Here is a 25,745-nt window from a genome sequence, read left to right as displayed (position 1 = left end):
CCGCCGAGGCCGCCGCCGGTGCTCCGGGGATGGTGGCGGCCGGAGCGGGGCGGCGGCTCCCCGCGCCCTGACCGCCGAGGGGCCGCGGGCGAGGCACCATGAGCGTGCGGCCTCCGCAGGCCCTCGACAGGTAGGTGGGGGGCCCGGGAGGGCCGGGGAAGGCGGGGGGAGCAGCTCAGCGAGGCCTCGGGGCGGCTGTCAGCCGGGGGGAGCGGGGTGTGGGGCGGCGGGGAGACCCCCCTGCTGCAGACGGAGGGTCCTGTCTGAAAAAGCAGCGTTTTGGGGTAAAAAATCAGTGTTTTGGGGAGTGTGGGAAGGGCAGGCCGCGGGCTGCCCGGCTCTGGGTGGGGGCTCAGCCCTCCCTGGCCCCCCCATCCCATCCCTGCGTCGCCCCGGGATGGTCCCGTTCTGCCACGATGCTGGGACCAGGTTTATGGTCCCCCCCAAAAAATACACCCCAAAACCAACCCGTGTCTGACCGGTGGGAAAACGCGGCCGAAATTAGAAATGGGGAAACACCCGGGTTGTTAAATACATGTCCCCGGGCACAGTGGGGACGTTTGGCCCCAAATAGCCTCAATTTTAACCTGAATTTCGCGGTTTGCGCCAAATAGCCTCAGTTTTAACCTGAATTTTGCATTTTGCCCCAAATAGCCTCAGTTTTAACCTGAATTTCTTCAAGGTGGGCTTGTGGGGTGGGGGGTACGCTGCTGGGGTGGATGGGGTATCTTATCCTCGCCAGTGCTCAGTTCCTAGCAGGTAATTAAGCTAATTAAACCCCAGCGGGATGTGTTCGCCTTCTGCCCCAGGAATGGGGGGTAAGCGTCCGGTGAGGGTCCCGCTCGTGTCCCCCCAGATCCCCGCACAGCGTGGTCCCAGGTGGGCAGCACTGCCTGCGTCCTCCCCGCTCTGTGCACGATAAGATGGAGGTTTGTGCGCGTTTGGGGGCTGGAAACGGGCACCTCGTTCCTTGGCGGGCTGCTCGGACCCCTCTTGGCATCCTTGTCTGGGTTCCAACCAGACCAGAATGGCAGGCGGGATGCGAGCTGGTGGAATAAGCCCCAGAAAAAAAAAACCATTTGCTTTTGGGGTGACTTGAGGGATGGAGGCAGATGGTGACTGCCCTGCCTCGGGGTGAGGAGCTTCCCCGTGTCCCTGGCACGGGCTTGTGCACCGGCACCCCTGGTCCAGCCGCAGGGATGCAACAGCGTCTGTTCCACGTGGATCTCGCCCATCCGTGCCGCCGGTGTGGCTTTCTGCCGAAAACAAGGTTTTCTTTTCCCTCCCCGTGCCCCAGAAGAAGCCGATTCAGGGCGCTGGGGGCAGCTGCGATGCCACGTCCGCTGGAGACATCCAGTTGAAGATGCTCAACGCGGGTTCCCGGCGCGTCGGCACACGATATCGCGCCGAAAAGTGGTTGGGTGCGTTCGTTGGCGGCACGTTTCCACCCCCTTCGCCAACGAGCCCTTTGCGTGGCTTTCTCTGGGTTTGGGGGGGAAGAGTGTGTGTGCGAGGCAGGGGCTGGGGTGGAGCACAAAACCACCCCGCCACGATTTCCCTCCCTGTAACTCTTAATTAGCCGGAGAACGGGGTCACAAGGCTCTGCCTGTCCGCAGCCGGCCCCTGCGGAGCAGAAATTAAGGAACTGCTGAATTTCGCTCCCGTGGCGGGTGGGGAAGCGGCAGGATCGGGTCCCGGCGGTGTGTCGGAGCGGGGACGCGCGGCGTGAGCCTCGCTGCCCGACTTCCCTGCCTCGGGGAGCTGCGGGGCGGCATTACCGGGCTTAAGGCTTCTCTCTGCTCTTTAAATAGCCGCCGTCTCCTCCGCTCTTTAAGGTCAGGCGCCTGAAGTGCCCCGGCCGAGCTGGGAGTCACTCGTTGCTGGGTGACAGGGCTCTTCAGCAACAAAAATGGCTTGAAAATGGGTTCGTGTGAGGACTTTCCCACCCCAAAACCACCCCAGCAGCCCCTGCCCTCCTCCCACCGCCAAGCACACCATGGTTTTGAGGTGGGCACGAGGCTCCTGTCTGCTGGTCCCCATCGACGTCCAGGCAGCTCCCGTGGCACAGGCTCCCAGGAGAAGCAGACCAGTGCACACCAGTATAGATCCTCCTCTGGTGTTAGGAGATGCAGAAGGAGCCGTGCATCACCAGCGAGCGCCGTCGGGCTGCGACTTGTCCGTGGGTTTAGTCGCCGCTCTCTAACCTCTTGCATTGCCCACGGTTTTTAATTGTAGAAGGAGCTCACGGGGAGGCTGGAGGAAAGCCTTTCCCGAGCCGCGCTGGTGGGAAGAGACACATCCTTCCCCGCTGCGGGGTGCGCGGGTTTTATTTAGGAGGAAGGTCGGGGAGAAAAACGTCCCTTCGGGGTAGGTTATTCCGTATCTCACTTGCTGCTACACATCTCGCACCCCAAAAGCGCCCTCGGTGCCGGACAAACCAGATCTGCCAGTCTGCGTGTGAGTGGCACCGTTAATGATTACACTGGGGAGGGATTTGAAGCTGCTCACGGTCCTTCCCCGTTTCGCTGCAGCGTTCCCGGAAAAACCGGGCCCTGCGCTGCGTGTGAACGCGTCTTCCTCGGTGGGGAATTCGGATCCCAGCTCCTGTTTCCTTGTCGGACTCTCTCCGCGCTCCCAGGCCGTGGGTTTCTCGCAGAAGGACGGCGCAGGCTTTTTAAATCGAAATTTTGTGGGAGGAAAAGGGCGTTGGGCGTGCAGGGTCGCTGCTGGCCTGGCCTAACTTTGCTGGTAGCGGTCGGGGTACGTAACGTAGCGGAGTGCGTGCGCAAAGTGCTTTGCCAACATTAATTAAGATGTAAATAATTACTCACCCCTTCCTTGGCTCCCGCAGCCCTCCCGCAGCTCTCGCTGGTCTCTGCTGGGCAGAGCGCTCCAGCCTCCGTCCCTTTTTGGGTCTAATCCTGCTCGGTAGCTCCCACGGCCTCATTGAGGAGCGGAGACGGGGTTGTTTAGGGTCTCCCTTCCCCTTCTAGAAGCTGTCGGGGGTGCTTTGGGAGAGCCGGGCAGACAGAACGACTGCGAAACCCAACGAAATTTTGTGTAACCGACCGGCTTGCCCGAAATCACAGCTGTCCCCGCGCTCAGCCTCCGTTCCTCCCCGTGGGGAATTGGCATTGCAAAAATCTGCAGCACACAGACAATTAGAAACGTGGGGAATGGAGCCTGCCGCGCCGTTAAACAGCCGGGGCTGCTGTGCTCGTCGTGTTAATTCCCCCCCCCGCGTTTAATTAAAAGCCTTAATTTAAACAAAGCTTTTGCAGAATCCCCAGTTTGCTGCGACAAAAAGTTGCTGGAGGAATCGGGAGGGTTTAAATCCAGTTTGGTGTGGCGTGTACACGGGGCTTTGCATCTGATTTGTAAAGCGATATTTGCTACCAGCCGCCTCCCGAGGGCTGAGGGTTTGCTTTGGGAACGAAAAAAAATAAGCAGAGAAAGAGAAGAGAGAGAGAAGGAAAAAGCTTTGCTGCCTAAAGCCCAGATGGATCCGGGATGACTCCAGCCCCGTGGATTTGCGGGCAGCAGCTGCAGGGTGGCTTGGCAGTCGCACGTAGCCCGCGTGCCACGGGGATCCCGGCCGGGCGCCGGTGCTGCCCCGGCTCCGCCGAACCCCCCGTTCGGTGCTGGCCGTCCCGTGAAGGATGCTGAGCCGTGCTGCGAGTCAGAAACCTGTTGTGCTCTCGCGTGGGAAAAGCTGCGAAGAAACCCAGCTCTCCTCGGGCACGGGGGGTGTCGGCGCAGGCTGCGTCTGCAGGCGGCCAAAAATGTGGAGAAATGATATTTTTTTATTTTTCCCTTTCTTTCTTTCATTTGCTAACGACACCCTAGCAAGGTTTAAATCTGCCTCGCCGTGCAAACTTGAGAGGCAGACGCATAATTACAAGCTTCCCCGATGCGTCATCGTGCAGCAGCCGACGGCTCGGCCGCGGAGCAGGAGCAGCGGGTGGCTTCGAGCCTCAACCCCTCTGTCCCCAGCAGCGTCCCCAGGTCCCCAACAAGCCCGGGGGGACACACACCCCGTTTCCCAGGGGGATGTGGAGGGATGTTCCCAGGAGATGAGCATCCTCCGGCTTTCCGCTGCGAGGCTGGACCCGCTCCAGCCCGAGGAGCGTCGGGGCTGGCCGCAGCCCGGCCAACGCGTTTTCCCTCAGCCTGCGAGGGGGGAAGGGGAGGAAGCTGAATCATTTTTATTTTATTTATTTTTTTTTTGAAGCTGAGATTCCTTCTTCCTTCCTTCCTGTCCCCAGAATACCAGTATGTGAAATCGGCTGCGGGGCTGTGGCCCGGGAGAGCGGCCGGCCGCGGGATTTGGCACGGGAGATGGCGGGTAATCCTGGTGCTGCCGGCGACGCAGACCGTGCCGTCGGGCCGCCGTGGAAGCAATGACTCAATTGCAAGAGGCGTCCCAAGACACTGATTTCCCTTTTCAAGCTGTGGGGTTTTCTTTTTTCCTTTTTTTTCCCCCTTTTTTTTTTCATTTTTTTCTTTTTTTTTTCCTTTTTTTCCTTTTTTTCCCTTTTTTTTTCCCCTTTTTTCCCCTTTTTACCCTTTTTCCCTTTTTCCCCTTTTTCCCCTTTTTCCCCTTTTTTCCCCTTTTTCCCCTTTTTCCCCTTTTTTCCCCTTTTTCCCCTTTTTTCCCTTTTTTCCCCTTTTTTCTTTTTTTTCCCTTTTTTTCCTTTTTTTCCTTTTTTCCCCTTTTTCCCCTTTTTTCCCCTTTTTCCCCTTTTTCCCCTTTATCCCTTTTTTCCCCTTTTTTTTGCTTTTTTTTCCCCTTTTTTCCTTTTTTTCCTTTTCTCCCCTTTTCTCCCCTTTTCTCCCCTTTTCTCCCCTTTTCTCCCCTTTTCTCCCCTTTTCTCCCCTTTTCTCCCCTTTTCTCCCCTTTTCTCCCCTTTTCTCCCCTTTTCTCCCCTTTTCTCCCCTTTTCTCCCCTTTTCTCCCCTTTTCTCCCCTTTTCTCCCCTTTCCTCCCCTTTTTCCCCTTTCCTCCCCCCTTTCCTCCCCCCTTTCCTCCCCTTTCCTCCCCTTTCCTCCCCTTTCCTCCCCTTTCCTCCCCTTTCCTCCCCTTTTTCCCCTTTCCTCCCCCTTTCCTCCCCCCTTTCCTCCCCCTTTCCTCCCCCTTTCCTCCCCCTTTCCTCCCCCTTTCCTCCCCCTTTCCTCCCCCTTTCCTCCCCCTTTCCTCCCCCTTTCCTCCCCCTTTCCTCCCCCTTTCCTCCCCCTTTCCTCCCCCTTTCCTCCCCCTTTTTTCCCCTTTTCCCCCCCTGTTCCCCCCTTTTTTTACACTTTTCCTTTTTTCCCCTTTTTCCCCTTTTTTCCCCTTTTTCCCCTTTTTTCCCTTTTTTACCATTTTTTCTTTTTTTTCCCTTTTTTTACTTTTCCCACCCTTTCTTTCCCTTTTCCCACATACATTTCTATTTTTTTCACCACTTCTCCTGCTGACAGGCCGCACCGGCCCCACCTGCCTTCCCCGCTCGCTTCAAAAGGCCGCGGGTTTCCAGCCGTGCCGAGGCGAGCTCCGGCTGCTTGCAGAACCTTTTCCCCTGCACTGGGACCACCAGGAGCAGCCGTTGGGAGACCTGGGAGGGGGAGAAAAAAAGAAGAAAAATAGAAAAATAAAGCTCCTGGGCTCCAAGAGCGTTTTGCGACGCTCTGGCTGGAGGCTGCCGCGCTTCGAGGAGTTGATCCTGTCCCTCTCTTAATCTTTTAATTGTGGCGTTTGCTCTGTGTGGGCTCCCGTGCCGGGCTTTGCTCTTTAGGGTGTGTGATGGTTTTATTTTCCTCCTTGTTTTCCTTTTTTTTTTTTCCCCTTGGCTGTGCCCACCTCGGCCTGGCTGGGTGTTTCTTGCAGGGATGCCCAGCGTGCCCTTGCTCCCTGCCGCGCTGCGTCCTCCATCCTGCCCCCGCTGCAGGCAGAGCATCTTGCTCCCATCATGATAAAACAGCCAGGATTTAACCAAAAGTAGCCAAAATTGGGGAAAATTTTGGAACCTCTGAGGGTAGCACGTAGGATGTGGCTGCAGGTGCTGGTTTGGAGACTGGTCCCAGCGCTGGGACTGGGCGGTTGCAGGATTCAGGCGTCGCGAAGGGCTCTGGAGTTGTGACTTTTAGGAAAACTGGGGGGCTGATCTTAGAGGGCACCCAGAGGAGCTTCCCCGGCTGGCACCAGGGCCCCGGGGTCAGGTCTCCGTGGAGCTGGCAGCGTTTGGTTTAAAATGGCATGTTTGGGCTCTCTGTAAGTCAATTAGGAAGGAGCTTATGCAAAGCCGAATTACACGACTCCTTTAGACGGGAATAAGCCAGCGCTGGCCCGGCTCCTTCGAGCGGGGTGGAAACAGGCTCCTGCCACGGGCACGGGGTTGGCACGTCCCCGTGTGGGACTGGTGTGGGACTGGTGGCTCCTGGCCAGGCTGTGGGCTCGGCCACGCGTGGTCCTGGCACCGTCGCGAGGAGCTTCCCCTAACGAAGAGGCTTAACGACTGTTAAGCAGGGCCTTAAGTCGTGGCGTCTGGGGCGATGCGGGAAGGGGAGCGGGATCCTTCCTCGGCCTGGATAAGCAGCAGGTCTGACCTGCCCCCAGCACCCTCCGCCTGACTGCCGGGTAATCCCGCGGGGTTAATCCTGCACCTGCTGGGTGCCGGTCCCCATCCTGGATTGCCTCTGGAATGGGGGACACTGGTCCCATTCCTGCCCCCAGCTCCCTTGGGGATGCTTCAGCCGTGTCCCCCCCTCTGCAGCCCCCATCCCGGGTTGTGACCCTCCCTGGGCTCCTTGGCGCTGAGGTCCTGGTTTATCCCCCACTTCAGCGAGAGAGGGTTGGAATTGAATAAATTAGAGGCTGTGGCATAAGGGTTGTGTGGGTCGGGGCTGGATGAAGATCGTCCAGGCGACCTGAAATGAGGCGTTTCCCTAAAATTCATCTCCTGGAGCGGGGAAGGAGCTGAGGAGCTCAGGAACCGGCGATGGCAGCGGGGCTGTTGGGTTTGCACTGCTGCGGGCTCCCGTTTGCATCGCCGTGGGGTGGTTTTGGAGGGGGGGGACACCCTCTTGTTCAGCTGAGGGAGGGGACACTCCCTTGTGCCACCTCTCACTGCCACCCCCCCTGTCTCTTGTCCTCCCCGGCAGCCCACCGGGCAGCAAGAGGCAGCCTCGCCTGCCCAGGTAAGCCGGCTCAGGGACGGGGCTGCTCGCGCTCTCATCCTGCACCTTCCATTTTCTCACTCTTCCCGTCGCTTTCCGACCCCTCCAGCCCTGTCCCGACGGCTGGTTTGGTTGGGAGGATGAGAGACAGGACAGCGGAGCCGGGCTTTCACCCCTGGGCTGGCGTGGGGTCATGGAGGGGCAGAGGGAAGGGGAGGCAGCGCTCCAGGGCCCTCGTTGTGTGGATGGAGCTGGGTTCGGAGGCATCAGGCCCCCGAGGAGGGGTAGAGGCTGAACTCCATGCAGGACTGACGAGGCTCAGCGAGAGGGCAGGGCCGTGAAGTCACCGTCCCTTGTCTGTCTGTCTGTCTCTCACCCCTCCTTCGCTGCTTCACGTCTCTCCTTCCATCAGCCCCATCGGAGCTCCGTCCTGTCCGCGCTGCACGACGCATGTGGCCCCTCGCCTGCCGCCTTCGCTGCTCTCCCCGCGCCCCGCTCGCCCCGGGGAGTCAGCAAACGCCAGACCTCAAGGTCCTGGCCCCGAGCGGGGTCCCTTCTGGGGCTCTCTGTGGTGGTGAAGGGAGAGGAGCCTTTTCCCAAGGCAGTTTGGGGACAGGCAACTGGAGGGATGGGCAGCACTCGCCTGTACTGGCTGCCGTTGCCTTCCAGCTCCATGCATTTGTTTTTCCCAAGCCCAAGAAGGAGCCGTGGCTGGAGGATGGCTCCGTCCTGTTGTCCCCGGTCCCAGCCGTGGCCGGAGGATGGCTCCGTCCCCCTCCCTGAGCTCTCCTCCTCCTCCTCCATAGGTTAAGCAGCCTGTCTTCCCTGGGCGATTCGTCTTCAGAGCGGAGGTCTCCCGGGCACCACCGCCAGCCCTCTGACTCCTCCGAAACCACAGGTAGGTTTTCCTGCCCCCTCTTCTGCTCCTCTTGCACTTGAGGACTGCATTTAGTGCCCTGTGTGCCCAGGGAGCTTGGTGGCACCTTGCCACCTGCCTCAGTCCTTGGGGACAGGGCTCCTGTGCCCCTTCACAGCACCCAAAGTCACCCGGACGAGGCTGCACATGCCTGGGGAGGACAAGACCCCGTCAAGGCAGCCCGGTGGGGCCGGGGATGATGCTCCAGCTGCCCGCAGCTGGGAGCTCTCCCCACCCTGCCCGTGCTCCCCGGGGCACCCTGTTTTCAGGAGAAGGGGTCCGAGGAGGGACATCACGTGAGGGGTTTGTAGGGTGAGGATGAATTAGCCGTGCCCTTGGGGTCTGGCAGCAGGGTGGCTGACTCCGGGGGCCCTGCACCCAGCTCTGGGTGCTGCAGCCCCTCAAACCGAGGCAGGGGGTCCCCCCAAACCAAGCCTGCCCCCCCAAGCTCAGACCCTCACCGCTTCTCCCTCCTCTTCCTCCCCAGGTCTGGTCCAGCGCTGCGTCATCATCCAGAAGGACCAGCATGGCTTCGGCTTCACGGTCAGCGGGGATCGCGTCGTCCTGGTGCAGTCGGTGCGGCCAGGTGAGAGGGGTCGGCTCTAGGGGGGGATCAGGGGATGCCTGGGGGCTCCCCTCACCCACCCAGAGCCACATCCCTCGTGAAAAAACACGGGGGAAAGGGGTTTTCCTTCCTAAGCGGTGCTGGCTCGGGGTCTCGCTACAGCATCAGCCAGGACACAATTGCTGGGGGGGGCGGAAGGTGTTTTTGGGGGGAAGGAAGGTGGTTTTGGGAGGGAGCGTTTTGGGGAAGCTCCCCCCAAACTCTCACGCTCTCCCTGCTCCGTGTAGAAGCCGGTGGGTGAGTGGGTGGGGAATTCCCTGCCGCAGCCCTGGGTAAACACGGACTCAGCAGCTCGCTGCTCTTGGCTCTGTGCTGCGGGAGACGCTGCCGGTTTTGCTGGATAATGACTTTGCGGGGTGGCAGGGCTGGGAGCAGCAATTTAAATAGACAATGAGCTGCTTATTTTACAGCGGATGTTCCCACCTCCTCCCCCTTCCCCCCCCCCATCTAGCCCAAAAGCCAGGAAAAAAGGAGAATATAGGAAAGGGAAAACGAGTTTCAAGGGCAAGGTTAGCGCTGGAGTGACTGTCTCCTGCAACTGGAGCTGCGTGGGGAGACCCCCGCACCGGCCTCCTCACCCTGGGGGGCCAGGGCCAAGGTCCTCAGGTGCAGGACAGCCCAGAGGCCTGTCCCCTCTCTCCTTGCTCACTTAATTTGCCAATAACAAGACTGTTAAAGCCGAAAGAATCCCAACAATCCGGTGTACTTTCCACTCTCGGAGCTCGCTGCCGTGTTTCAGGCCCTTGGCTTGGAGTTGGACCTCATGGAAACATTTTCCTCTTGGTTTTGGCTTTAGGAGAGGTGAATTTTTCCTCTATTCCAACCTTTGTTAAAGAGCAGGCAGGGGGAGAGGGGGCAGAGCAGTGCTGGGCCCTGCTCCTGCCTTTGGATCTGGGCACGTGGTGGCTCTCTAGATGTGTCGGAGCCAACCCGAGTGGTGGGACAACAGGTTGGGGCCCCCTTGTCCATCCCGAGGTGGATGGAACAGGCTGGGGTGCGGCTGGGTGAGCAGAGGAGGGCTTGTCTGGATGAGCTGTGAGCCAAGTGTGTGCTGGGTGCTGTGCGTTAAGCACCCAAGGCTTGGCCACCAGCCTTGTCCCGCAGGGAATACGTGCCTGGTGGTCCCCGTGTCCCCACCCTGGCAGGATGAGTGGCACAGAGTGTGCCAGGACGATGTGGGACCGGTGAGAGTGGAGCCCCTGGCTCCGTCTGCTGCCCCTCCAGCCCTCCTGATGCCTGTCTCTCCTCCCTGTGTCACAGGGGGAGCGGCCATGAGAGCTGGGGTGCAGGAGGGGGACCGGATAGTCAAGGTGAGCATCCCCAGCCCTCACCCCCGCTGCTTCTCCGCACGGGGCCGCACACCCCGCTTTCCCCCACCAGCCTGTCTGACCCCCTCTCTCCTCTCCCAGGTGAACGGCACGATGGTGACCAACAGCTCTCACCTCGAAGTGGTGAAGTTGATCAAATGTGAGTATAGCCAGGGAGCTGTGGTGGCTCCTTCTCGCCCCGGGTGACCAGCAGCCCCAGACCCCCGGCCGGCTGCCCTGCTCCATCGTGCCCGGGCTGCTGCGGGTGAAACGGGGTGAGGCAGCGTGGGTGTTTCCATCGGGCTATAGGGAGATTGGTGGCACCAGCCCCCACCTCCTGCACCCCCAGGGTGACGGTCTGCCCCGTAGCAGGGTCCTAAAAAGACAAATGAGTGCTTACAGCCTCCGAGTTGTGTGGCACGGAGAGGGACACCTCATTCCTCCCCAGCCCGGGAGGGCGCAGGATCCCACCCAAGGGCAGGTCTGGATTCCTGGGAAAAGATGGGAAAATCTCTCTCCATCCTTCCAGTGAGTGCCCTCAGGCTGGGCCAGGGTGGCACCTGCCACAGCAGAGGTGGCCTCGCTGCTTGCAGGGACAGGGACGTGCCCGCCCCGATGCCCATCTGATGTTTGAGGTCGAGAGGTGAATAACAAGAGTCTTCCTCACCCAAATTTTTCCAGCCGGTGCCTACGTCGCTCTGACCCTCCTGGGCTCTCCCCCTCCCTCGGTGGGGCTCTCTGGTTCTCAGCCAGACGTCAGCACGGCGGGGGCTCCCCGCGTCACCCCCGCCTGTCCCCCGCCGCCCCCCCCCGCCGCCGCTCCCTCCGCCGCAGCGCATCACCGACCCCAAGCCCCTGCAGGTAGCAAACCCCACCCCGCCTCCCGGCTCTGTGCCCCGCGCTGTGGGCAGGAGGAGGGCGAAGCTCAACCTTCTTTGCATCCATCCGAAACTGCAGGACCCCGAAGTCCAGAAGCACGCGACGCAGATTCTCCGGAACATGCTGCGGCAGGAGGAGGCAGAGCTGCAGGTACGGCGGCGGCACGGCTCTTCTGCAGAGCCCTCGGTGCTGCCCTGGTGCTGTCCCAACCCCCCAGCCCTTGGACCTGCACACGCTTCAGCCCATCACCCCAGTGTTGGGTCGGAGCTGACGGGGTTGGGTCACCAGCGGTGTTCCCCAGGGCTCAGTTCTGGGGCCGGTGCAGTTCAATATCTTTATAGATGATCTAGACGTAGGGATTGAGTGCACCCTCAGGGAATGTGCAGGTGACCCCAAGCTGGGTGGGAGTGTTGATCTGCTGGAGGGTAGGAAGGATCTGCAGAGGGATCTGGACAGGTTGGATCGATGGGCCGAGACCAACGGCGTGAGGTTCAACAAGAACAAGGGCCGGGTCTGACACTTGGGCCACAACAACCCCACACACCGCTACAGGCTGGGGGAAGAGTGGTTAGAAAGAGACCTGGGGGTGCTGATAGACAGCCGGCTAAACACGAGCCAGCAGCGTGCCCAGGTGGCCAAGAAGGCCAATGGCATCCTGGCCTCTATCAGGAAGAGTGTAGCCAGCCGGTCTGGGGAAGGGATCGTCCCTCTGTACTCGGCACTGGTGAGGCCGCACCTTGAATCCTGTGTCCAGTTCTGGGCCCCGCACTTCAAGAAAGATGTTGAGGTGTTGGAGCGAGTCCAGAGGAGGACGACCAAGCTGGTGAAGGGTCTGGAGGGTCTGACCTCTGAGGAACGGCTGAGGGAGCTGGGGGTGTTTAGCCTGGAGAAGAGGAGGCTCAGAGGTGACCTTAGTGCAGTCTACAACTACCTGAAGGGAGGTTGTAGCAGGGTGGGAGTCGGCCTCTTCTCCCGGGCAACCAGCACTAGGACAAGAGGACACAGCCTCAAGCTTGGCCAGGGGAGGGTCAGGTTGGACATTAGGAAGCATTTCTTCTCAGCAAGGGTCATTAGCCATTGGAAGGGGCTGCCCAGGGAGGTGGTGGAGTCACCATCTCTGGAGGGGTTTAAGAAAAGACTGGACATGGCCCTTAGTGCCCTGGTCTAGTTGCCATGGTGGTGTCAGGGCAATGGTTGGACTCGATGAGCCCAGAGGGCTCTTCCAACCTCAGTGATTCTGTGATTCTGTGTCCCCTCTGGTTCCTCTGCTCAGCGGTTCTACGAGGCGTACAGCCGAAACCCTGCCACCGCCGTGGAGGAGCAGATCGAGGGGGCGCGCCGGCGGGTCAGCCAGCTGCAGCTCAAAATCCTCCAGGAGACCGGTGGCTCCGTGGTATGTGAAATTCAAGGGGTTACCCCCAGTTCAGGGGTCCTGCCGTCCTCCCTCTGGAACCTGGGGTCACCCTTGCGAGGCGGTGGGCACAGTGACATCCCTGCTTTCCAAAACCTGCTGCGCCTGGCACGTCCCTGGCCCTGGGCCCGGGTGTCCCCACGTGCCAGGGAACGTCCCACCGCTCCAACACACCTTCTGGTGTTGCAGGATTCGGGGCGGCTGTGCAGCGACCCCGGCTCAGCCGGTTTCAGGATGATGGAAGGTGAGTGGTGCTGGTGGCTGGGACTGTCCCCCTGTGTCCCTGTGGCCTGAACACACGGGTCAGCCTCTCCTCTGCTCCCAGGACGCCTCTCCCTGGACTCACAGGACGGTGACAGCGGGTTGGAGTCGGGCACGGAGCGGTTCCCCTCTGTGGGCGAGGTGAGAGTGGGGTGACTGCAGTGGGGAGCCCACCCCAGCTTCTGCTGGGCGCTGGGAGCAGGGGGAAAAGCCCAGACGGGTGGATCTGGTGCTTCCTTGGGACTAAGGTGCCTCCTTAGGAGTCAGGCACCTGCTGTTGCAGTTGCAGTTATTCCTTTGCCATCTGAAGCAGCTGAATTTCTTGTAATGTGGTCTTGGCTCTGAGTTCCTTGGGCTTGTAATGCTTAGCCTAGTGTGGCTGCCCCCAAAATGAAGGGTGCCCCAGAGTTCCTGCCTCGTGGTCCTAATCTTCAAGTGTTTCTGATGGCTCCTGAGGTGGTTTCCAAGTCCCCTGGGCCCCTCTTCCTTTATGGTCTCTGACCTGGAAACTGCTCTCGAGATGGCCCCGAGTGCCTCTGCCGGGTGGGCGAGCGGTGTCAGCCCCCGGCATGGGGCCATCCCCCGACGCCTGGCACTGCCATCCCGAGCAGGTCTCCCTGAACCGCAACTCCGTCCTCTCCGACCACGGCCTGGACAGCCCGCGAACCTCCCCGGTCATCACCACCCGCCTCTTCCAGCACCATCGCCGCCAGGGCTCCGACACCCCCTTCGCCCCCTCTGCCGAGCAGGTGGGCTGGGGCTGGGGGGGGGTCTGGTGGGTGCTCGACCTGATCAGATATGGTCCGAGCCTCCCTCGGGAGCTGGCGGGGTGGGTGCTGCAGGGGGGATGAGGTGTCCACCACCAAAGCCGGGTGCCTGGCTCCTAACTCTGTCCCCTCTCCCTGGCAGTGCTCGGACCGGCCGGGACGACCCCTCATCATCGGCCCGGAGGAGGATTGTGACCCAGGATACTTCAATAACGAGGTAACGGTGTTCTTGGCTTTTGTCCCCTCTCCTCAGGGGACAGGGCTGTCCCTCTCCCATGTGGGTCCCTTTGTGGCCACCCCAATGCCCTGGCATCTGGTGGCATTTAGAAATCCTCCCAGGGGACACCCAGGGCCGGGCTGGGCTGGGGGAGGCGAGTGCCTGGCTGGGATGAGGAAGGGGCTGTGGGAGCTGGGGGTTTACCCTGGTGCTGAGCTTTGGGACAGGCCTGGTCCAGAGGAGTTAATTCCTTCCCTTCCTAACTGGCTCTTTCTCCTCTGGTCCCTTCTCTGCGCAGTGTGACTCCCTCTTCCAGGACCTGGGCAAGCTGAAATCCCGACCTGCACATCTCGGGGTCTTCTTGCGCTACATCTTCTCCCAGGCAGACCCCAGCCCCCTGGTAAGGGACCCGCCGGGGGCACCCACGCAGGGCAGGGTGGGAGGGTGCAGATGGGGTGGCATATTTGGCACGGTGCTGGTTTGCTGACCCCAAACCGGTTCCCAGAGCCGTGTGTGCAGGCCAGAGGGAAGCACGGCGCAGGGTTACACTTCCTCCTCTTCCTCCCCTTCCTCCCAGGCGTGGCACTGGGGTGCTGCCCTCCCCAGACCCCAGCGATCGTTTCCTGTTTCATGGCTCCTACGGGCGCCGCTTCACTGAGCCTTTCACCTCCTCCCTTCTCACCCTCCCTCCTCCTCCCCTGCCCACCTCCCCTCTCCTCTCTTGGCAGCTCTTCTACTTATGCGCCGACGTTTGCCAGCAGACGCCCGCCAAGGATTCCCGGGGCTTGGGGAAGGACATTTGGAACATCTTCTTGGACAGGAACGCGGTAAGGGCAGGACTGGGAGCCTGCACGGGACTCCTTGTCCCCGCAGGGGATCAGCTGGATGATCTGGTGGCTTGGGTGGCACGTCCCTTGCATGGGGATGCTTTTTGAAGGGTGTTTTTGCCACCGTTGCTGCTGGGTGCGAGCAGTTGCGTAAGGCACGTACCCACGCGTTGCACAACCCCGCTGCCCCCTGCCTGGGTGCTGGGCACAGGCAGGAGAGGAGGGTCCTGGCAGCGAGGAGGGGGCTCCAGTGCTCCCATTAGCACTCCTGGGGGCCAGTGCCCCCTCAGAGGGAGCGGGGTCCCATCGCACTGTTCCACAGGGGGTTGTGTGTTGGGTGCTGGGGTGGACGCTGTGTGCTTGGTGTGTGAGACCCCCAGCTCCCGCCTCTCTGGCTGCAGAAGTTGGCACAGGGTGATGGTGCAGGAGCACGGGGCAGCCTCTCCGCGCTGGCTGGAGCGTGGCTCTGGCGTGTGCACCGTACCCCCAGCTCCTTCCAGCCCTGCTCGCTGCTCAGGGGAGGTGAACCGGTGCTGAGCCACTCTTCTGTTCTGCTTTCCCTCCCCAGCCTCTCCGAGTGAAAGTGTCTGAGCAGCTCCTGGCTGAGATTGGTGAGTGGGGGGCTCCCAGGTCGTGTGCCCAGAGCTGGCACCTTTGCCCTTCGTTAGGATGCCAGAGCAGGATCCCAAAGGACTTCTAGAGATGTGCTGAGATTTGGGTCTGGGGCTCCTGAGCTCTTCCCCAACTCGGTCCTGAGGGTCCTGGGGGTCTTGTTATGGGCTGGTGTCTCAGCCTGGATGTGCAAACTGGGAGACAGGTCGCCCCAGTCTGGAAACCAGCTAGCAAGGGGGCTGTGCTCTTGCAGGAGGCTGGCATGGAGGCTCTGGGGTCTCCCTGCTCTGTGCAAGGGCCTGAGGCTGCCAGAAGATCCCTTGTTGGTGACACCGCTTCTCCTCTCCTGTCCCCAGAGACTCGCCTACGGAACGGGGACGATGTCCGAGCCGCCCTCTTTGAAGCTCAGGAGATGGTGATGCCCGAGATACAGGAGCAGATCCAGGACTACAGGTGACGCAGCTGCCCGGGTGCCCGTGCAGGTGGCCAGTGCCCGGGCTTGTGGCCCTGACCCTTGGGTTTGTGGCCCTGACCCTTGTCCTCTGCAGAACAAAGCGTACCATGGGCCTGGGGAGCCTATACGGGGAGAACGACCTCTTGGACCTGGACGGGGACCCCCAGAAGGAGCGGCAAGTGGCCGAGAAGCAGCTGGCCCAACTGGGCGACATACTGTGAGTGCTGGGCTGCGGCGGAGGCTCCCTGCCCTGCACGTGGGGGAGCGCCTCTCTGCCTGGATTGGGGGCGAGGACGTGGGGAAGGGGATGGGACACAGGCTTAGCTCTGCTCCTCCATCCTGCTTGATCCACACGTTTGCTGTTGGAGGCGGGAAGGAGAGTTTGGGGCAGGCGGTGAGGGGCAGGGGGCACGGTGGGGTGGAGGGCTGAGTGCTGCGGGCACCCTGCCTGTTCCAAACAAGCTCTTTGATCCCTCCCCATCTCTCTCCAGGTCAAAATATGAAGAGGACAGGAGGTGAGTGGCTCCAGGGCACAGGGGGTACATGTCCAGATGTGATGCCTTACAGAGGAGTCGCAGGAGCATCCCCTTCCTGTGCTGGCCTCCGGCACCCTCTCCCCGTGCCAGGCATATCCCTGTGGGCTCTCAGGCTGCCCCTGGGGACGGGGGAACACCTACCTCAGGGTCCTGGTGTGCTGGATGCAGCCCCCTGCCAGCCCCTGCCCACCCTCTTGAACTGTTTCTTGCCTTTCCTCCCTTCTCACTTGCCCGCATCCCTACCCGGGCATCCTCTCCTGCCTGGGGAGGGGTGGACCCTCTCTCCCCCCAGAGCCCCACGGGATGTCCCAGCCTCACCCACGTTCTCCCCTGGCCTGCGGTGCCCTGTCCTGGTGTGTCACATCTCCAGCCTCGCGCTCTCCTCTCTTCCAGCTCCCCCATGGCCTTTGCCCTCAGCACCTATATGAACCACACAGGCATCCGCAGCCGGGAGCCCCGGGTGGCCGGCACCAGCGAGAAGGCCCAGTCCCTCCCAGACAGGGACAAGTGGTTGCCCTTCTTCCCCAAGACCAAGAAGGTGGGTGGCTTGCTGCCAGATGCTCCTCTGCCCTGGGGCCAGGCTCTTGCTGGATCTTTTGAGGCAACCCAGGAGATCCCCATCTCCCCTCACGCCTCGAAGAGCCACTTAGCACCAGGGCAGAGCCAGATCCCGGCCCCATCCCATCCCCGATGGCTCGTGCCACAGCGTGAAGGTTGGGGTCACCCTCGGGGTGTGGGTTTTTATCGGTGCTCCTCTCGGGTGCCCCAACAGAGCAGCAGCACGAAGAAGGACAAGGATGCCATGGAAGACAAGAAGCGCAACCCCATCCTCAAGTACATCGGGAAGCCCAAAATCTCCTCCCAGAGCAGTGAGTATCGGGGCGTCCTGGGGTGCTGCACCCACCAGCCTCCTTCTGCCCGGAGATCTGCGGCCTTTGGCACCCGTGGGGCTCCCGTTCACCCAGTAGCAGGCCCTTTGCATCAGCCACCCTCTGCTCTCGTTGGAAACCTGTTGTCTCGACTGCCCGTGCTCCCGTGTGGCTGTGGGAGCAGAGCTGAGCTCTCCCCCCAGATTTATGTGCCCCATCCAGCAGCTTACAGGCTGCTCGCTGTGTCTTAGAAGTGCCACAGCTCCTGGGGGGGCCGAGGTGGTGGAGAGCGAGTGTGTACACGTATGTGTGTGTGTACACGTGTGTGTACACGTGTGTGTGCCCGTGTTCCTCTTCCTCCCCTTCTGCTTTGAGTTCTCATGCCGTTAGCTCGCACGTTCCCTCTTTGTTGCTGCAGCGCAGGATTGATTTGACATCTCATTTTTGTTTTTCCTTCCAGCATTTCATGTCCCTTTGTCCCCTGTGGAAGGTAAAAGGCCTCTTCTTTTGTTTGCCATTCACCTCATGCGCTTAGTTTTATTTTATCCCCCCCACAAGGTACCCCAGCGTTGTCACACCGGGTGTTGGGGTGGGTACCACGGGGGCTGGGAGGAGGGCTGCCGTTCCCATCCAGCACTCGGGCATCCTGGGTGCCCGCTCAGCCCATCCCCGAGGATTCTGGCCTCGGGGAACCCCCCTCGTGGTGCCACCAGCGCCTTCTCCTCCGCAGCCTGAGCTGGGTAGGGCTCTGCCAGGCAGACCCGAGGCCACGGTGCCCGCTCTCACTGGGATCCCTTCCTTGCTGTCGCCCCAGCAGTCAAACCCGGCAACGTGAGGAACATCATCCAGCACTTTGAGAACAACCAGCATTACGAGAGCCAGGAGCCTGGCACCCAGCGCCTCTCCACCGGCAGCTTCCCCGAGGACCTGCTGGAGTCGGACAGGTCGGGCAGGGGGTTGTGTGGGGGGTAATCCATGTTTTCGGGGGTCCCACCACGGTTTTTGGTGGGTTTGCGTGCATGGGGACGTCCCTACCTGTCCCACCACGCTCAGCCTGTCCTCGGCTTTGTCTCCCTGCTGCAGTTCCCGCGCCGAGGTCAAGCTGGGCCGCTCGGAGAGCTTGAAGGGCCGGGAGGAGATGAAGAAATCCCGGAAAGCAGAAAACGTGCCTCGGTCCCGTAGCGACGTGGACATGGACGCGGCGGCCGAGGCCACGAGACTCCACCAGTCGGCATCATCTTCCGCTTCCAGCCTGTCCACAAGGTGGGAGATGCTGCCCGAGCCCTGGGCGGGGAGGACCTGGGTTGCCCTGGGCAAGTCTGGCTTCAAAAGGGAGCTGGGATGGCTGGAGGGTCTGAAAGCTGAACCCAAGGGCTGAGACGCTGTCTCTTGGCTGTGGGTCAAGGCCAAGCCCCAGCCACGCAGAGCGGGGTGGTCCCAGCCCTGCAGCACCCAGCTGCCTGCAGACCCTCCTGGGTGATGTTTTCTGATGAGAGAATTGGGCTTTAATCCCCATTTGTGCCCCAAACCCCTCTTGTGGCCAGTAGCACCTGACCCACGTCTGGAGGGGCTTTGGAAACGCTGCTGGAGGGGCTTGTGGAGGTGCAGTGGAGGGGCTGATGGAAACCCCCCGAGGTGCAGCGATGGGAGGAGGGGGGGCCAGGACAGCAGGACACGAGGGTGACTCTCCCGTTCCTCCCCAGGTCGCTGGAAAATCCCACCCCCCCGTACACGCCGAAGATGGGCCGCAGGTGAGTGGCCCAGCCTCTGTCTGTACCGCGCGGTCCCGAGCCGGCCGGGGTCCCTGGGGCCAGTTTTCCTTCAGAGCAGGAGGGTCACTGTAGGGGTGTGCCGGGGCTGTGCCCCCGCGTTGGGGCTCAGAGGGGCTCCTTCCCAGCTTTGCCCTCCCCGTAAGCCAGCCTTGACAGAGCAGAAGGGGGGGCGATGCCCAGGGCTGCCCCGGGAGGGAGCGCCCCGTTAGTCCTCCATCCTCCTGGGGCGAGGGGGCACCTCTGTTCCCTTGTGTCTCACGCAGGAGCTTAAAGGACCTATGTAGATGTCTGCTGGGGGACCTAGTCTTTTAGCTCAAGAGTCAGAGGCTTGTACTTCTTGTGCTGAAGGCCCCGGGTTCAAGCCGAAATAGGGCCCAGGTAGATATTGGCTGTACTGGGAGCGCTGCGGGGTGGGCTGGCTGGATCGGCGTGGCTGCAGAGTACTCCCACCGCCGCCTTTTCACCCTCCCAGGAGCATCGAGTCGCCCAACCTGGGTTTCGGCGTGGACCCCTTCCTGCCTCACCTCCTGGAAGACGAGCAGGGCCAGCTCTCCGACCTGGAGCTGGAGCTGGACTCCCAGAACTGGCAGCACACGGTCAGCCGGGAGCTGGTGGCCAACCTGCCGCAGAAGGAGATCGACCGGCAGGAGGTGATCAACGGTAAGGAGCAGCCCAGGGACACGAGGGACCCCCCCGGGCACCGCGGGGCACCCCTGGGCACTCCTCCACCCCTGGGCACTCCTCCACCCCCGTGCCTTCCACACAGAGCTCTTTGCCACCGAGTGGTCTCACCTCCGCATCCTCCGAGTCCTCGACCTCCTCTTCTACCAGCGGATGAAGAAGGAGGGTCTGCTGTCCCGGGAAGAGCTGGCACTCCTCTTCCCCAACCTCCCTGACCTGATAGAAATCCACAGTAAGCTTCTTCCTCCTCGGATCCCGCTCGGGTCCCGCTGGAAATACCTCCCTGCAGTGGGAGCAGAGGGCACGTGGCCCACGGCCACCCAGGGCTCCTGCTTGGTCACCCACCGTTGGGTGGACATTAGGAAGGTTGGACATCAGGAAGCATTTCTTCTCAGCAAGAGTCATTAGCCATTGGAAGGGGCTGCCCAGGGAGGTGGTGGAGTCACCATCTCTGGAGGGTTTAAGACAAGACTGGACATGGCCCTTAGTGCCCTGGTCTAGTTGCCATGGTGGTGTCAGGGCAATGGTTGGACTCGATGATCCCAGAGGGCTCTTCCAACCTGGTTGATTCTGTGACCAGCCCTGCTGACAGCATCCTCCCATCCCGCTGCTCCAGCCTCTCCTTCCCCTCTCCTGGGAGCGATCCAGAGCCTGTTTTTTCGGGGCTCTGCCAATGCCCACGTCTGGGACGCCTGGTCTGTACCAGCCCTTGGCGTAACATGCTTTGAGGACACGCTTTGGGTGTCACACTCCTTGATTGCTGCACCCCAGCAATCGAAACCCATCTGGTTCTCAGCCCCTCTTGCCTGCACCCATACTGGGGGGCTGGCAGGGACCCTCTGAGGCAGGGACCTCGGTGGGTGCTCGCAGGGATGAGTGGTGGGTGGCCCCGGCGCCCTGTTCACGCCAGTCCTCTCTGTCTCTCGCATCCTCATCCAGATTCTCTCTCCGAATCCATGAAGAAGCTCCGGGAAGAAGGACCAATCATCAAAGACATTGGGGATCTCATGCTGTCTCGGGTAAGGGGGGGACAGGGGTGGCAGAGCCCCCAGGAGCATCTTGTCCTCCAGCGTGGAGGGGTTGACATCTTCAAGGCGAGGTGGAGGTGACCTCGCTGTCACACCGTCTTCTGGCCGTGATGAGCTCGGGGAGCCTCAGGGCTCAGCGCCAAGCCTGGGGGGTGCCTGAGCCCAGTTCTCCCCTGTACCCCCCCCAGTTCGACGGCCTGGCCAAGGAGGAGATCCAGCAGGTCGCTGCTGACTTCTGCTCGTACCAATCCATCGCCCTGGAGCTGATCAAAACCAAGCAGCGCAAGGAGACCCGTTTCCAGATCTTCATGCAGGTTTGGCTCTCTCCTGGGTGGTTCCTCACTCCCCTGGTTTTCCCCCATCCCACCTCGGGGCTTTCACCCTCTTCCCTCCACCCCAGGAAGCAGAAAGCAACCCGCAGTGCCGGCGCCTGCAGCTCAAGGACTTGATCATCTCCGAGATGCAGCGCCTGACCAAGTACCCGCTGCTGCTGGAGAACATCATCAAACACACCGAGGGTACGGGCTGGGGGGGGGACACGGGGGGCTTGTCCCCAGAGTGGCTCGGCCACGTGCTCCCATCTCAAGCACGTCTGTTGCCATCCAGAGCGAAATCCCAGGGCGGTGGGGAGGACGTTGTGCCCTTCCAGCAGAAGGAGCTGGGCCAGGAGGGTCCTGGGGGTGGGAAAATCTCCCTCTTGGTGACAGGGAGCTCTGGGCTGGCGGCGTTTTGGGATCCTGTCGCAGCAGGACAGGGACAGCGCCATCTCCTCGGGGTGCCCGCTGACCCGGTGCCACCTCTGCCGTCCCAGCGGGCACCTCGGAGCACGACAAGCTGTGCCGAGCCCGGGACCAGTGCCGGGACATCCTCAAGTACGTGAACGAGGCGGTGAAGCGAGCGGAGAACCGGCACCGCTTGGAGGGCTACCAGAAACGCCTGGATGCCACCTCGCTGGAGAGGACCAGCAACCCGCTGGCCGCCGAGTTCAAGGTAGCCCCAGCTCCCGGGGGGCCACTGGGGGTCTGCCAGACCCCAGCCCATCCTCACCACCCCCTCTTTGGCTTCCCACAGAGCCTGGACCTCACCTCCCGGCGCATGATCCACGAGGGGCCTCTCACCTGGCGCATCAGCAAGGACAAGACTGTGGGTACGGACCTTCCCCACCATCCGCTACTGGGAGCACTGGGAGACTGTGTCCTCAGCATCCCCCAGCCCCAGCAGCATTACAGAGACCCCCGTAGCCCCCCACCTCGCTGCGTCCATTGGGCCATCATCCCTCCTGGTTCCACCTGGCTTGCGAGCGCATCCCTGGCTGAGCCTCCGCTCTCTCTGTCCCCTCTCCCACCCCAGACGTCCACGTGCTGCTCCTCGAGGACCTCTTGGTGCTCCTGCAGAAGCAGGATGAGAAACTGGTGCTCAAGTGCCACAGCAAAACGGCGCTGGGCTCGTCAGACAACAAGCAGACCTTCAGCCCCGTCCTCAAGCTTAACTCGGTGCTCATCCGCTCCGTGGCCACAGGTAGGGAGAAGCCACCAGGGAGAAGCCACGTCCTCTGGCCACAACCCAATGCCACCGTGCTGGTGGGTCGGGTTAAAGCCCTCCTCGTGCTCTGACCTTCCTCCTCACTCTTGGTCACCTCACGCAGATAAACGAGCCCTCTTCATCATCTGCACGTCAGAGCTGGGCCCCCAGATCTACGAGCTGGTAGCGCTGACGTCCTCTGAGAAAAACACGTAGGGCTGGGCAGGGTGGGGGGGGCTGGCAGCGGTGGGGGGCATCTCTGGGGGGCAGCAGCCCCCCCCTGGGCAGCTGACGAGGGGCTCTTGGCCGGGGCAGGTGGATGGAGCTGCTGGAGGAGGCGGTGCAGAGTGCCACGAGGAATGCCACCTTCCCCCCCAAGCGCCGGCCGCTGGAGCCCACCCGTGCGGCGCCCTCCGGGTGAGCAGCCCGGCCCTTGCTGGGAGCCGGGGGCCTTAGCCCAGTCCCGTGCTGGTGGGTACTGGGGGACAAGGCCAGCAGGCTGCTGGGTCTCTCCAGAGGGTGGTTGGGATGGGGGTGATCAGTGGGGACTTGGGGGGTGGCTGCCAGGGCTCCTGGCACCTTGTGTGGGGGCTTTGGGGGTGCCGAGCCCCTGCCCGACGCCCCTTCTCCCTCCTGGCAGCCTGGGCTTGCAGGACCCGGACGTCTCCCCGCTCCTGTCCCGGGGCACCAGCTCTGGGGCAGAGGCAGAAGGAGAGGATGGCTCCTCAGGTGAGCTCCCCTGGCCCTGCCCGCTCCCTGCCCGCACCCTGCCCGCACCCTGCCCGCACCCTGCCCCTTCAGGGCCCACCCGTGGGTCTGAGCTCTCCCCTTCTCCCCGCAGCAGACGACAATCCCACCGTGCTCCTGAGCAGGGAGGAGCCCCCGGCGCTGCTGGAGGAGCCGCTGAGCAGCGAGGTAGAGGAGGAAGGCGAGGAAGAGCTGCCCGCAGCCCCCCTGGGGGCCCACACGGAGGCAGCTGACACCCTCCCAACCGAGCGGCCGGGACCCCCCATGCGTTTGCCACTCCCGGTGCCCGGTGGCACGGAGGGGCTGGCCGAGGCGGCGCTGGAGGATGGTGAGTGCCCATGGGGGGGCTGCGGTGGGGTGACCCCCCCACCATGCCACCCCCAAGCCCCAAACCACCTCTTCCCTCCACCCCATCCCAGTGGAGAACCTGCGGCTCCTCATCCTCCGGAGGCTCCTGCCCTGCCGGGACGCGGAGCCCGAGGACGACGTGACGCCCACGCCGTCGGTGACCGGGGGGACCGGGCAGGGCTGGGGCTCGGCGCTCGCCAGCCAGGACTCGGCCTCGCAGGAGGTGCTGGAGGAGGACACGAGACCCCGGCCGAGCCCCGAGGAGCCGGAGGAGCCGAGCGGCTACAAGGTGGTCAGGAAAGGTAGCGAGGGGGTGAGGGTGCTCGGGTGGGCAGGGTGGGGGGCAGCACCGGGCACCCCCCTCCTCTCCCTGCCCTGCCCCTCGCTGCCATCTGGGGGCTCGCTGCCTGCTCGCTGGGGTGAGCGGGGCTGGGCTGGGGCTGGGGGCTTGGGTGGGGGGTGTAGGGGGTGGGTGAACCACCCCACACGTCTCCAGTGTGCACCCCAGGGGTGCGGGGGCTCTGGTGGGTGCTGGTGGTGGGTGCTGATGGCTGCTGGTGTTGGGGTGGTGGTGGGGTGCTGGTATTGGGATGCTGGTGGTGGGGTGCTGGTGGTGGTGGGTGCTGATGGGTGCTGGTGTTGGGGTGCTGGTGTTGGGGTGCTGGTTGTGGGTGCTGATGGATGCTGGTGGTGGGATGCTGGTGGTTGATGCTGATGGGTGCTGATGGTGGGCTTCTGCTGGGTGCCGGTGGTGGGTGCTGGTGATGGGCACTGATGGGTGCTGCTGGGCGCTGATGGTGGGGTGCTGGTGGGTGCTGGTATTGGGATGCTGGTGGTGGGATTCTGCTGGGTGCCAGTGGCGGGTGCCGGTGGCGGGTCCTGCTCACCCCTTCCCTCTCCCCCCCGCTCTCTTTCGGGGTGCACAGCCCAGGCGGAGGGTGCTCAGGAGGCCACGCCCTCGCCAGGTAGCAGCCAATCAGAAACTGAGCTGCAGGAAGGAGGCGGAGCTAATGTAGATGGTAAAGAGACCCCCCCCCAGCCCCCCCAGGTGTCCCCACGTCCCGTGTCCCCACGGAGGGGACGCCCTCACGTCCCTCCAGGGGAGCCGTGGCCTCCAAGGGGACTCTTGTCCCTGGCTGGTGGGGGGGGGGGACGGTGTCACTTGGGAGGACGCGTCCCTGGGGGGGGACCATGTCCTGGGTGGGGGGACCATGTCCTGGGTGGGGGGACCATGGTCTGGGTGGGGGGACCATGTCCCTGAGGACTGTCCCCATGGCCCAGGACACCCAGTGCCACCGCAGCCACGACCCAGAGCGAGCTGGAAACGGGTCCGTGGCCAGATCCTGCCACGAAGGGGCACAACCCCCTGCCCGTGGTGGGGTGGGGGGGGGCAGGACTTTGGGCAACAAAACCCCCCCGAGGGGGCCACCGCCACCCCCCCGCGCAGGTCCTTGCCCCACTAACGCTGCTCGTCCCCCTCCTCAGGCAACTACTTCTACGTCAGCATGCCCACGGGGCCGCCGCAGCCCCCGGCCCCCGCGCCGCCCCCCAGCCCACCCCCGCAGGAGCCACCCCCCCGTCCCAGCCCCCCCGAGGGCTCCCCGGCCCCCCCGGCTCCCCTCCGCGACGTCGACCTCATCTTCCGCACCATCGAGCAGCTCACGCTGAAGCTCAACAGGCTGAAAGTGAGACCCCCCCCCACCCCCAAATCAGGGAAGGGTGGGGGGGGGGGGGTCCCATCAGGGTGTCACAGAGGAGAGGGGACACATGGGCCTCGCCCCCCCACCCCTCTAACCTGGCACCCTTGCTCCTGGGCACCCTCCAGGCTGTGGAAACAGCTCACCGGGAGCTGCTGCGCTCCCTGGGGCACAGCACCCCCCCCCCTGGGGGGCTCAGCCCCGCACGTGGACGGCTGGGCACCCCCCAGCCCCGAGGGTGACAGCCCCCTGTCCCGCGCCCTCCGCGGCCTGCAGGGCCCCGCCACCAACGCCCCAGGTAAGCCCCACTGCCACCATCCTCACCCCCCTGTCCCCTTGTCCCCCCCCCACCCCCTCACCCCCCTGTCCCCTCGTCCCCCCCCACCCCCTCACCCCCTTCTCCCCATCTCTTCCAGGCTCCAGAGCCCCCCTCGCTGAGGACCCCCCTCGCGCCGCCGGCCTTTAGCCGCCGTGGGGAGGAGTTGGGGGGGGGGAATCTCCCCCCAAGGGTCACTCAAAGCCGGGGAGCTGCCCCACAGCCCCCCCTGTGCCCCCCCTACCAGTGCTGGCAGCCGTGGGACCCCCCCTCAGCCTGCCAGGGGTGGGGGGGCTCAGCTGGAAGGAGGGAGCACAACCCACCGGGGCCCCCCCCCATCCCCTCACCCCCTCGCATGGCAGCCCCGGCTCGGTGCCCCCCCCCCCCCCCCCACCCCGTGCCCCCTCCCCAGGCCGTGAGAGCTGGATCTAGTCTGTATAAATGCACTTTGTTCTGTTCCTCTCCGTGCTGCGGCCCCCCCCCCGGCGCGCCCCACCTATAAATATGTACGTACGTGCCCCCCCCCCCCCCCCACTCCCCCCCCTCCTCTTCCTCCTCCTGTAAATAACCACCGCCCACCCTGCCCGGGGGACAGCGGGCACCCCCCAGCACCGGGCTGTCCTCGCCTGCCGCCGGTGACAATCGGGGGGCCAAGGGGGGGGTCCCACCTCCGCGCCCCCCCCCCCAGGCGGCGTGGCGAGGCTGATATATATATTATATATAATAGAGCCGGGACGGGCCCGTGGCTGTTCGACGCCGTAACGTGGGTTATTTTCTTCCTTTAAAAATGTTATTTTTGGTGG

The 25,745-nt window shown here is 62.7% G+C and overlaps 1 protein-coding gene across 1 annotated transcript; it reads left to right on the top strand.

The window, feature by feature from the left end:
- ARHGEF11 (Rho guanine nucleotide exchange factor 11) lies at positions 1–25,704 on the top strand. Its single transcript, XM_068414522.1, is given in 43 exon segments — positions 1–130; positions 7,958–8,049; positions 8,555–8,653; positions 9,953–10,002; positions 10,102–10,159; positions 10,681–10,802; positions 10,804–10,860; positions 10,957–11,028; positions 12,152–12,271; positions 12,479–12,533; positions 12,615–12,691; positions 13,162–13,299; positions 13,460–13,534; positions 13,833–13,934; positions 14,263–14,361; positions 14,930–14,972; positions 15,330–15,426; positions 15,522–15,644; positions 15,919–15,942; positions 16,357–16,501; positions 16,736–16,832; positions 17,293–17,322; positions 17,647–17,776; positions 17,916–18,095; positions 18,536–18,583; positions 19,077–19,264; positions 19,371–19,517; positions 20,225–20,304; positions 20,502–20,627; positions 20,714–20,831; positions 21,125–21,303; positions 21,385–21,460; positions 21,664–21,831; positions 21,959–22,046; positions 22,150–22,251; positions 22,475–22,563; positions 22,676–22,909; positions 23,001–23,231; positions 23,856–23,948; positions 24,415–24,614; positions 24,755–24,804; positions 24,806–24,924; positions 25,043–25,704. Coding segments are annotated over 43 exon segments (4,503 nt in total). The 5' UTR covers positions 1–98; the 3' UTR covers positions 25,093–25,704.
- The last annotated feature ends 41 nt before the right edge of the window (positions 25,705–25,745 follow it).

Source organism: Nyctibius grandis, chromosome 17 (assembly GCF_013368605.1).
Source record: "Nyctibius grandis isolate bNycGra1 chromosome 17, bNycGra1.pri, whole genome shotgun sequence".
Lineage (NCBI taxonomy): Eukaryota > Metazoa > Chordata > Aves > Nyctibiiformes > Nyctibiidae > Nyctibius > Nyctibius grandis.
The sequence above is the reverse complement of the archived record's forward strand: the minus strand, read 5'-3'. Positions and strand labels throughout refer to the sequence as shown.